Source organism: Pangasianodon hypophthalmus, chromosome 21 (assembly GCF_027358585.1).
Source record: "Pangasianodon hypophthalmus isolate fPanHyp1 chromosome 21, fPanHyp1.pri, whole genome shotgun sequence".
Lineage (NCBI taxonomy): Eukaryota > Metazoa > Chordata > Actinopteri > Siluriformes > Pangasiidae > Pangasianodon > Pangasianodon hypophthalmus.
Genome location: NC_069730.1, coordinates 16,924,075 through 16,936,345, shown reverse-complemented (window position 1 = coordinate 16,936,345; position 12,271 = coordinate 16,924,075). Strand labels below are relative to the sequence as shown.

Below are 12,271 nucleotides of genomic sequence, written 5' to 3'. Positions count from 1 at the left end.
TGGACATTGACAAAGTTATTGTTTTTGTAGCTGTCTACCACAGTATATTGGATTTGAAATTAATGAATATGGTCTCAAAATGCAGACTGTCAGTTTTAATCTGAGGGTTTTTACACCCACGGTGAACAGTGAAGGAATTACAGCACTTTTATACAGTATGTGGGCCCCCTTTTTAAAAGACCAAAAGTAACTGGACAGTTGGCTGCTCAGCTGTTCCATGGCCAAATGTGTGTTATTCCCTCATTATTTCACTTACAAGTAGCAGATAAAAGATCTAGAGTTAATTTGCATTTGAAATCTTTTGCTGTTAATGCTCAATATGAAGTCCAAAGAGTTGTCACTGCCAGTGAAGCAAGCCATCATTAGGCTGAAAAATCATAATAAACCCATCAGAGAGATAGCAAAAAGATTAGGTGTCCAAATCAAACTATTTGGTACATTATTAATAGGAAAAACACACTGGTGGGCTCAGAGCACCAAAAGACCTGAAAGACCACGGAAAACAACTGTGGTGGATGACAGAAGAATTCTTTCCCCTGCGAAGGAAAACCCCTTTGCAACAGCAGATCAAGAACACCCTCCATGAGGTAGGTGTGTCTTTGTCAAAGTCAACAATCAAGAGAAGACTTCACCTGAGTAAATACAGAGGGTTTACTACAAGGTGTAAACCACTGGTAAGCCTCAAAAACAGGAAGGCCAGATTAGAGTTTCCCAAAAACATCTACAAAAGCCTGCACAGTTATGCAACAACATCCTATGGACAGATGAGACAAAGACCAACTTGCACCAGAATTATGGGAAGAGAGGAGTATGGAGAAGGGAAGGAACTGCTCATGATCTGAAGCATACTACCTCATCTTATGGTGTGGATGCCAGTGAAACTGGATCCTTTGTATTTATTGATTATGTGACTGCTGACAAAAGCAGCAGGTTGCTCTCTGAAGTGTATAGGGCTATATTATCTGCTCACATTCAGCCAAATGCTTCAAAACTAATTCGACAGCACTTCACAGTGCAGATGGACAATGACCCGAAGCGTACTTGAAAGCAATCCAAGACTTTTTAAGGCAAAGAAGTGGAATGATGTGCAATGGCTAAGTCAATCGCCTGACCTGATTCCAACTGAGAATGCATTTCACTTGCTGAAGGCAAAACTGAAAGCAAAACATCCCAAGAGCAAGCAGGAACTGAAGACAACTGCAGTAAAGGCCTGGCAGAACATCACCAGGGAAGAAATTGTGGGCAGTGCTAGCTCATTGGTTAAGACGTTGGACTACTGGTTGGATGGTACATATAAAAGTGCTGTAATTCCCATACTGTCCTACTAAACATGCTAAGTAAACATCTCCTCAAAGAACAGAAAATTTGCACATATTTTGTAGAGCGTCCACCATACAATAAACGTTAATATAAATATGATTTTTCCTCTGCAGCCAGCGCTACTGTCAGAGCTGCTGTTATAGAAAATTAACTAACACCTTCTGACCAATCAGAGTAATGAATTCAACAGCCAGTTCAACACACAAAGCTACAGTACTACAAAACACTTAAAGACGAGTCATAGTTTTTAAAAATACCTTTATTCCTCATTTACTCATTGTAACAGTTTTTAAAAAGGTAGAAAACTTTATTCCTGAGATGGACAAGCACAAAACAGTAAAAAACAACAATATTAAACATATTACAATGTGCATTTTCATGGCATGAGCTGTCGTTCATAGACAGTTGCTGGTCAGTAAGGCCTCCATATTTCATCTCCACACCTGGAATAGATAAACAGCTACAGGTTAGTTAAAGAAAACTAAAGATACTTACATGGTCATTTTTTTTCCAATTGCTGCCTTTCTTGCGTATTATTTACTGTTAGGTTCAAACAAATCAAATGAAATTTTTTACAGCAATACAGGACCATGTACATAGGAAAAAAATGTAAAAAGTGGGAAAATACAAAGTGAGGAGAACAATACAATGAAGAGGGGGATAAATGGACTGAAATATATTCTTGTGTTTGACTCCTGTTCAGAGACAGTCAGCAGAACATCTTGACTTTATTACCTTATTAGCAATGCAAATTCCCAGCTCCCAGTTTTACTTTTTTTCAGTGCATACATTAGAGATTTATTGAGGGAGGTTTTTCCCCTGCAAACCTATTGTTTAATTATCAATTAGAATATCTTTCTATAGTATCATAATAGAAATGTATTTGGAGTTTTTATTTGTTTTATATGGGCTTAGTATCTCAAGCATCATTGCACAAAATCATCTTGAATTAATGATCACAGTGCTTTTCAGAAAAGAGTTACATATAGATCACTAAAAATTGAGGGGCATAGAATAAAGAACCTATTTCCTTTTTTACTTTTTGGACCAGGCAAGACATTAAACATCAAACTTTATCTAAGTGGGTTCACACCAGTCAGAAGATCTATAAGACCAGATTTATACTGATTAACATGACTATACAGTATACACTCAGTAGCTATTTTATCAGTTAAACATATAATAAAGGTCACATTTTTTTCCAATTAGGGTTATTTTTAAAATATAGTAAAAATATTTATTTAAAAATAGCACCTTTGGGTTTTCTTTCCAACCAAGCAGATGCCATATCTGATTCCACCAGTTTCAGTTCATCTTGGCCCTCAATCGAGATAGCCCTCACTGCAGAACTAAAAGTTCAGGGGGTGGAGCCAGATCTGATTGTAATCTTTCTATAAGCATAACCCCCAACCTTTAACCCACACAACACTCTACAACATGAAACAACACATTTTCAGATGGAAACACATCAAGCTGTCTCCAACCCCTGGACTCCACCCAGTTAGGAGAAGCTAGATCAGGTCCGACTCCACCCCCTGGACTTTTGACTCAACTCCGCCTATAGGTACAAGGAGCTGAATCAGGTCTGACTCCACCCAGGTAGGAGGAGCGGGATCAGGTCTGACTCCACCCCCTGGACTTTTGACTCCACTACGCCTAGGTAGGAGGAGCTGGATCAGGTCCGACTCCACCCCCTGACTTTTGGCTTGACTTCACCCAGATAAGAGTAGCTGGATCAAGTCCAAGAAGCTGGATCAGGTCCAAGGAGCTGGATCAGGTCTGACTCCACCCCCTGACTTTTTGTTCTGCAGTTAAGAGTACATGCTTCAATCACGTCTCAGGTGTGGCTCCTGCTTGGTTGGAATTTAAACCTGCAGAGCCGGACTGGACGCCCCCGAGCTAGTGGATGGTTAACACACAATTACTACAGTCAGTATGTGTATAGCTGCAATGTGCACCTATATAATAGTAGGTCTGTTTAATTAAACAGCAACCTGGTGTATATGAGTACAGCTGTGATGACAGACTATATACCTGCAAAAAGTAGCACCAGGTAAGAAGGTGAACTTCATTCAGCCAATATAATTGACCACTACGAGGTGGAGGATGGTGTGTGCAAACAGGAAGTCACCAAAAGCCCTTTCAGGCGACACAAACATGAAGTGTCCTTTATTCTGCGGATTGACCTGGATGCGCAGACACACTGTGAGCAAGGGGAAGAGAAATATGAAGTATCAAGTATAAACAACAATAAACCAACACTTGATTAGACTGGATTGATCTAATCAGATATGTATAAAGGATTTATCTTAATAAAAATAAAATGATAATAACATATATATTAGATATTTGGAATCACTATGCTACAAACCAGGACATCTAGAGAACTCACCTGCAAGAGTAAATGATCCTACACAGGAAATGAAGCCTGACAGAAAGCTGTTGAACGGGAAGCTCCCCACCAGCAGGCAGTACAGGAACTGAAAAGCTCCTGTCAGTAACATGTACAGCAAATATGCATCTATTACTTTGAGTTTAGTCGGCGTGCCGGTCGCGTATTCTTCCAAAAAATGCGACAACACCGAAAACACATTAATAGCCATTGTTTCTGCGTCTAACCAGCCGCTTAAATCTTCCTACAGGTAAAGCGTAAGGTAAATGAGTGGCTGTGTTCCAAATAATAGCGTCCTTCCTATACTCGCGCACTATTTAGGGAGTGACATAAAGGACCTCTACGCTGTGTGTAGTGCACTATCTGCTAAAAACATTTAGGACTCAACCCAGTAATTCAGCCAATGACGTTTTAAAGCGAGTGAAACGTAGTATGTCCCTGCGTCTCAATTCACTTATTTATACTCTGCACTAAAATTATGGACTCTTTCGGTGAAGAAAAAGTGCATACTTTTGAGTATGCAAGTACTGCTACATACTAACTAACGCGTCATGTACCGGAAGAGGATGTTGTTGCCTAGTTACGCACGGTCACCGTAAATAAACTTCTCCTTGCATGTCAGTGAAGCAAACTGTCACAAAACTCCTCCTCTCTGGCGCAAAGAGTTGTGGGCAATATTAGCTGAAAAAGTGTCAAAAGATCCAAATTTCGAAAATCTACCGGAAGTAGTAGACCATCCGGGTACTTTTGATTTGGCACGCACTAATTCTAATCTCGGATACTATTTATGACGGATAATAGGCGAATTGAGACTCAGAATGTGTTACAACAATACTTCCGTCCTCTATGGAAACATTTGTCAGAATTATAGTTCCGGGATATGTTGTTGAATTTTCGAGGAATTAAAAAACAAAAAAAGATACATATCCTATATCTTACACTGACACAAAACAATTTAGCCATCTATTATTTCTTCAGTCATATAATTAATTAATTTAATTCTGCATTTAAAAACAAACAACAGCAACAACGCAAGGCTGCTGTCTGTAGTGACATCTGGAGTCAGCTGACTGTTAAATGTCCAGGTTACATAAGAAGAGCGTGTGAAGTTACTACTGTAACGCGGTAACCTTTTGTTCCTCTGATTCCCAGCTGGAAAATTATAAAGGGTATAGGCGAACAGATTGTTATTTAATATTTCTGGAATGTTCTTCAGCAACAGCTGGTCCTCTGAGAGCCAGAATGCAAGACGAGAATGAATTAGAGTAAGTAACTAACATGTTGTCTCAGGTAGTGGAGGTGGTGGTGCTGGTTGTTGTTGTTCTTATCAATAATAATGATGATGATGATGATGATGATGATAATGTATCGAGCCTTCTTTAATCAGGATACAAACCTTTAGCTATAATTAAGTGTTAAGAATATTGATTATTCTTGTTCAACTGGCAGTCTATGGTCTTTACTTTAGGCATCTTTAGTGCTGAGTCATACTACACTAACACAATATTCATACTACACTTATACAATATTCATACTATACTCATACTATACGCATACAGTATTCATACTATACTCATATTATACTCATACTATACTAATACAATACTCATACAATACTTATACATTACTTGTAATATACTGATATTATACTCATACAGTACTTATACTATACTCAAGCTATACTTATATAATACTCATACTATACTCATACAGTACTTACAGCCATGTGCAGTAATAGGCATAAAATATGTCACTGTATTTAAACAAGACAATACTGTCTCGAAAAATGTAGATCCAGGAGACTTCCCTGCAGAAAAAAAGAATAGAAACCATCACAGAAATTCTAATGGTTTCCACTACAAATACCATTACAAACCATCAGCTAACCATTAAAACCATTACCGTTATCATTATTCGTCCTTAATGGTACCCACAAGACATAATATGCCACCAATGCAAGGCAATAAATTACCAGTAGAGACCCACAGGGACCATTACAGTTTCCATTAAAACCAATACAACTCCCATTATAGCCATTAAAACCATTACAAATTCTATGAGGGTTTCTAATGTTTTGTTTTTTTTCAGCAGGGTTAACAATGAGCTACACAAAATAATGTGACTTAAAAATTCTACTAAAAATTCATTTACTACAAAATTTAAAAAACAGTAAATTATTAACAGGGATATGTATATAACACAAATATTTTGGATATGTAATTGCACTAAATGAATTATTATTTGCAGTGTAGATTAAATATTCAACTGGAATTAAATATAATAAAATATTTCTCACTGAGGGAAAATATGCTAATTTACTACTTCTCTGTGGTTGGTTGAAATACTCAATAAAGGTTCAAATGATCTAAAAAATCTTTATATCTGAACTTTTAATCATTTATCCCAACAACAAACCCAATGCATACAAAGCTTTACAAAGCTATACAAGTGTCTTGCTGTCAATGTATCACTGATGCACTGGGTAGAACCTGACTAGGCGATGTGTGTGTAAAAATAAAGTAAATAAAGGTGTGGAGCATGACTCAGGACTAGAGTGTGCTTTTTTGCCTTACTGACTCATCATCTATTTATTTCTTCATCCACTTTTCCTTTGTTTTTCCTTTCTTTAGGCCAAACTCTGGGAACTGGTCCTGGTGGCCATCTTGGCAGCCGACATCTATGTCCTTGCTGAAGAGTGCAGAGGCTAAAATTCTTGCCTGTAAGTTTTCTGTGCCAGAAAATATCTTCTTTTTACCTGGCTGTAGTCTGACATTAGTGATTTGGTATTGTTTTCAATAAAATAGCTGTAATTTCTTTACATTGGTACAGATCATGCTTGTTTATTCATCTCTCCTTACTGTCTTTATTAAGGTATTAAGAATGAATTATGGTCCAGATTTGTCACGTTGCCAAATCAAAACAGAATATGGACCCTGACAGTGAGCAGCAAGGCAGCACGCAAACCTTCAGACCAAGGTAGAGCTCTCATATAGTATGTTTTATATGTAATAAGGTGAGTTTTGTGATTCAGTCAAATCTAGACTCCTACAAAGACAATAGACTTCATCCCAGCTTTTTTATTCATCAGCATATTATTGATCAATCATCATAAATTACTGAATTGGTTTAAACAGTCCTCTAATGTTATATACTCCTTCTATAACACATTGCTTATGTTCTTTTTATTAGCTTCTCAGATCCCTCTTGTGATGGTCCACGGCTTTGGAGGGGGCGTCGGCCTCTGGGTCCGAAACCTGGATGCTTTAAGTCGCTCGCGTCCCATCTATGCCTTTGACCTGCTTGGTTTCGGGCGCAGCTCTCGTCCTGCCTTCCCCAACGACGCCGCATTAGCTGAGGAGCAGTTCGTCAACTCCATAGAACAGTGGAGGCAGAGCCTGGGGTTGGAGCGCATGATCCTATTGGGCCACAGCCTAGGAGGTTACCTAGCAACATCATATTCCATCCAGTATCCTGAGAGGTACTAATATGATCATTGTATAATTTTAAACAACAATAATAATAATAATAATAATAATAATAAAAATAAATAAATAAATAATAATAATAATAAAGTTTTATTTATATAGCGCCCTTCTCAAACTTGTGGTAGATTTATAAAATTCATGACAGAAATAAATAAAGAAAGAAAGAAAGAAAGAAAGAAAAATTTTGCAGGTATCAGATTGTTCAAGCATGATACAATACACTATATCATAATGAAGGCATTATCAAAAAACATTTTCAAAACAGGATTTTAACCTAATTACAATTACAGTGACATTTTTAGGTGCCTGATGTTCACCTAACAGCTCAAAATACGGCAATATGAGCAATTTGTAATCATTAAAACTCACAAACATTCAATTTGCTTATTGACTCAGCCATGTAGATGCAGAAATTTCCCTTTTTTCACATTACATAAGCATATTTATACATGTTAATTAAATGATTTCCAAAATCTGCTTTTTTTGCATTCTGCAGATTACTTTGCACATAACAACATGTTCATTTACATAATTTCAAAGGATACTGAATATCCCCGAATATCTAGGCTTGTTATGCTTGTTAAGCAATGTGAGCCGAGCAGCAGGCACACGTCACTTTGTTTTTGTGCTTAAATTCATGGAAGCAGGTTGATTAAAATGTGTATGAAAATAAAACAGAAATATCAAGAAAGAGCTGGAAACCATGAAGCATACAGATATAAAGGCCATCAGTAAACAGATCTAAAAGTGACGGATGTCATATTGTCAAATTTAAAATGACTGTCTAGGTCATGTATCTATAAATAACACGTGTACGTCTTGTCCTTGTTCGTTAGAGTCAGTCACCTCATCCTAGTGGATCCCTGGGGCTTCCCGGAGAAACCACAGCCTCAGCAAGAAGGCTCATCAGGTCAGGTTCCAGAGGTCAAGAGACCGGGACCACCTCGCTGGGTGAAAGCAGTCGCATCTGTCTTGAGTTTCTTCAACCCTCTGGCCATCATCAGATTAGCAGGACCATGGGGTGAGACGCAGCCAGAATTACATGCAAATTGAACCCCACTGTTTCCTTACTGGTGTAAATAGATCGAATGTTTCTCAGTTAATGATGTTGACTTTTTCTGATCAGGTCCAGGGCTGGTGAACAGATTCCGGCCTGATTTCAGAAGCAAGTTTGAGGATCTTTTTGACGATAACACTATTACTGAGTATCTCTATCACTGTAACGCACAAACACCCAGGTAAGGACAAATCACTGCGCTTTTCTCTTTTGAACTGTAGTATGTTCAGAATCCAGTAGAGGGCAGCATGTTTGAACAGGTTTAAAACAGTTAATGAGTCAGATGAGATTTTCATACCCAAAGGCTATATTATGTATTGATTTATCCTGCAGCATTCCTAACTTCCCGGGATTCTGGTGATACAACACAGCATTGTGTGCAATTACCTTTATAAAATAATCTGATAACTGTGAAAAAAATTTGGTCGGCGTATTTACATCCGATTAATTCATGTGATCAGATAATGATGAAACCTCAGTCCAGATGTACATGAACCCGATTTTTTTTAGTAACCTCGCTAGTGATAAATCTATTTAAACATGATAGAATCACTACTTTTTAAATAAAGTAGATTACGTCAGAGTGGTTAAAATATTTTATCCCGCAGCACTCTTGAACTCTCGATTGTGATTGGTCACAAGATGTTGATTAATTTTCTATAACAGCACGTCTGACAGTAGTGGCACCTGCAAGACAAATCACAGGTTTATGCTAAAGTGCTCGATCTAATATGTTATCGTTTCTATAGTAACAGCTCATTTACAGGGATCATTTTAAACACCACTAGAATTGTTGATTAAGGTGAGACATTTATTTATTTATTTATTTGCTCGCTTTTCTGAAAGAGGCTGGCGAGGGAACGACTGTTTATAGCTGTTATAAGCGACAGCAGGACTGAACTTGTTCCTCAACATTAAACCAGTGTTGGAAAATTGCTGTAGTATAAGAGGAATAAAACATTTTGTACATGTCCGCTTCACATCAGGCCGCATCACAGCACGCCGTTGTTGAAAGTAATGCTAGTATTTTATGTATTGTTTCATCTTCTGAAAGAGCACAACCTATATTTTATGTATTTCTTGTCGGATGGTTGGAAGCAATCGCTTCAAGTTTACTGGCTCATTAAGAATCGGTTGCTTTTGGTGATTGTGGTTGCAAATTGCATACAATGCTGTTCTTCTTGGAAACGTCTGTATTTTGAGCCGAAGACAGAGATGATCGTATTTCTATCTGCTTACATTTAGAAAACAAATCCAGATAGGTAACAACATACATGAGCTGAATAACCAAATTATTGACCTTAAATCCATTATTTCATGAAATCCAGGAAAAATTTTATCTAATTTAATATTTCTTAGTATGCTGTTTATATGACGACTTCAGTTATCTGATATCTGCCACAATCAGATAATAATCAGATTATTAGCATGCATGTAAACACACTCATTGACTGAGTGACTGGTAATGATGTCTAATTGGTTAATGGTTACTGCTTCAAGCATACTGTTCAGAGAGTTTTCGAATCTCTTTGTTATATACTTACTTAATCTGACTCTGTGTGTGTATGTCTTTCTGTATGTCTTCCGCTCTTTCTCCTTCTCAGTGGTGAGGTGGGATTCAGAGCCATGTGTGGATCTCTTGGCTGGGCAAAGAAGCCTATGATACAACGAGTGAACCTGCTGCCATCCTCGATGCCCATCACCATGGTGTACGGCGCACGCTCCTGGGTGGACAGTTCCACCGGCACCCACGTTGCCCAAATCAGAGGCAAGAGCCCCACACGGGTGGTGGTGAGTCACACAAAGAGGTCACTTCATTCAGCTATGACTGAGAGCCGAAATTTGGAAATGAAATAGCTAGTTAGTCCTAAAACAATCCATTTTCTAATCCTAAAATGTTAAGGCTACTATTTGAGAGAGATTTGGATTAAGATAAAAGCCCCACTTTATTTATTTTTTCTCACAGTTGATTGATGACGCCTCTCATCACGTGTATGCAGACCAGCCCGAGAAGTTCAACCAAGTGGTGGAGAACATCTGCAGTACTGTTGTCTGAATGTTAGCACAATGGAATGAAGGACAGTTATTGTGTGTGTGTGTGTGTGTCTGTGTGTTTCTTATTTTTTTGTGTGTGTCCAGATGAAGTTTCATAATCTAAGGCTTTAATTAGCTCCATGTATGGGAGGCCTTGATTTTTACTTACACACTTCTTACTTTTTTTTTTTTAAATAATTTTGATTTAGTGGACTGCGCATCATTTAGAGATTTCTACAGAATTAATCTCTTGTCAAAGGTAATGGTACAAATAATTCATAATTTAATGGTTTGCAAATCCATAGTCAGTTTCATAAATCACAAGGCAGGTCCTTACATTTTCAGCTATGAGTCTAAATTAAACTTGAACAGCTTTTATATTATGATTATAAATCAAGACGCTGCCAAACGCACTAACAATGTTTGATGCAAACATCATAACATAGTGTAACATTATGCACAAGAATACAACCCCAAGAATGTAATGCTGACTTGTTCTATGACCTTTTTTGAACTGTTATTGAAACATTCATACTTCCTGCTTGATTCATTGGTTTGACATTTTGAAAGCACATAGCTGCACATACTGTAGTAGGACATTCTGGTTTTAGCCCCGCCCACTGCCCACAGCTGTCCACTTAGATTTCACCATGGAAAATGTTACAGTATTACAATGTGTTAGGCAAAATTCTTGAGTAATCCATGTGTTTGGCAGCATAAACAGTGATACACAAATATAGCATCAAAATTGTAGGTACATAATTTGTGATTTGTAATAATGTAAAATAGATTTATAGCTGTATAATTACATTATATTGCATTACAGTAAAGATAGCTAAAATCCCAAGTGCAGATTTACACCTCTGACTACAGATTTGCAATTCATAAAATCACAGCTTCATTATTGTGAGACTACAATTACTTTTGACAATAAAATAGTTCCAGAAATTTCTTTCTCACTGGATTATAGTGATTGTGCCATGTTTACATGATTTTCTTTTGTGGCATTAGAAGACTACTAAATGCAATATTTATAAAACATTGACAATATTAATTAATTTTAATTTGTTGTAACCATTTGCAATCCATTTCGATTTGCATCCTACCTGTTTAGATTATGTTTGTTTTTATTTCGAGGTAGCAGGTCATAAAACTGATGTTCAAAAAAATGATGTTTGATTATCCTTAACAGTAATGTTTTATTGTATGTTATAACACGGAAATTGGAAAATAACAGTTTGTATGTTTTACCCCTTTTGTTTGTGTTGGGTTTAATTGTAGTACCTGCATTATCCACAAGATGGCTACAAGTAGGTCCACTGTAGGTCCATTTTTGAGGATCTTAAAGTATCTAATTGCTCGAAAGTAACTCCTCTGAATACTCTGTTTTTTAACTTGGAGAAGACAAGTTAAGTTTTTTTGTCACTTTTATAATACATCCATATTTTGTCTTGGGTTACTTTGCTTAACCTTCCTCAAATTTGATTCCTTGTAGCAGCTGGAGTCATTTTTTCGGTCGTCGGCTGTGTGTTGTGCTAAAGCACAGCTCTACATGCTGAACAGCTTTTCGGAAGTCTTAGGCACTTACAGCATGAAGCTTCCTGTCATCTGAACTGCATATGCTTCTAGATTATTGTGTTTATTTATACGAAAGTAGCACTGAGAAAAAACAGGGAATATTTATTATGGAACAGCCACATGACACCACCCCGTCGTTGATTATTTTCCTGTAGCAGAATGTCCCAAAGTGTTTTATTCCACTTATACACAGTAACTTGACAATGGTTACATTCCAGCCACTCATTTTTCTCTCTCAAGACAAAAGACACAGCTGGTCATAGTAAAAAAAAAAAAAAATCAGAGAAACCAGAAAGCACAAACTCCTCTGTCCTGAAGACTTTCCCTTGTCAGAAAACTTATCTGACATTGGAGACTCCTTCCATAAACGTTAAATAAACGTCTCCTTACAACAATGAAAGCGTG

The 12,271-nt window shown here is 37.3% G+C and overlaps 2 protein-coding genes across 2 annotated transcripts; one reads left to right on the top strand and one right to left on the bottom strand.

The window, feature by feature from the left end:
• Nucleotides 1-1,561: 1,561 nt before the first annotated feature.
• On the bottom strand, nt 1,562-4,308 carry LOC113533288 (dolichyl-diphosphooligosaccharide--protein glycosyltransferase subunit dad1-like). The gene is made up of 3 exons (XM_026925339.3): nt 3,713-4,308; nt 3,355-3,523; nt 1,562-1,763 (listed from the first exon to the last, which is right to left on the bottom strand). The coding sequence occupies exons 1-2, from the start codon at nt 3,921-3,923 to the stop codon at nt 3,393-3,395; spliced, it is 342 nt and encodes a 113-aa protein (XP_026781140.1). The 5' UTR covers nt 3,924-4,308; the 3' UTR covers nt 1,562-1,763; nt 3,355-3,392.
• Nucleotides 4,309-4,511: 203 nt separating this feature from the next.
• Nucleotides 4,512-11,538, top strand: abhd4 (abhydrolase domain containing 4, N-acyl phospholipase B). Its single transcript, XM_026925338.3, has 8 exons — nt 4,512-4,977; nt 6,343-6,431; nt 6,584-6,688; nt 6,902-7,190; nt 8,034-8,218; nt 8,324-8,435; nt 9,859-10,045; nt 10,221-11,538. Exons 1-8 carry the CDS (start codon nt 4,955-4,957, stop codon nt 10,308-10,310), a joined length of 1,080 nt encoding a protein of 359 aa, XP_026781139.1. The 5' UTR covers nt 4,512-4,954; the 3' UTR covers nt 10,311-11,538.
• Nucleotides 11,539-12,271: the final 733 nt, after the last annotated feature.

What these genes read in the sequence shown, in the direction of transcription:
- LOC113533288 (XM_026925339.3), bottom strand. Translation starts at nt 3,923, where the DNA reads ATGGCTATTAATGTGTTTTCGGTGTTGTCGCATTTTTTGGAAGAATAC. An exon ending in AGGATCATTTACTCTTGCAG is followed by an intron (nt 3,524 to 3,712) that starts GTGAGTTCTCTA and finishes CCTTGCTCACAG; the next exon opens with TGTGTCTGCGCATCCAGGTC.
- abhd4 (XM_026925338.3), top strand. Translation starts at nt 4,955, where the DNA reads ATGCAAGACGAGAATGAATTAGA. An exon ending in CAAGACGAGAATGAATTAGA is followed by an intron (nt 4,978 to 6,342) that starts GTAAGTAACTAA and finishes TCCTTTCTTTAG; the next exon opens with GCCAAACTCTGGGAACTGGT. An exon ending in AGAGGCTAAAATTCTTGCCT is followed by an intron (nt 6,432 to 6,583) that starts GTAAGTTTTCTG and finishes GTCTTTATTAAG; the next exon opens with GTATTAAGAATGAATTATGG.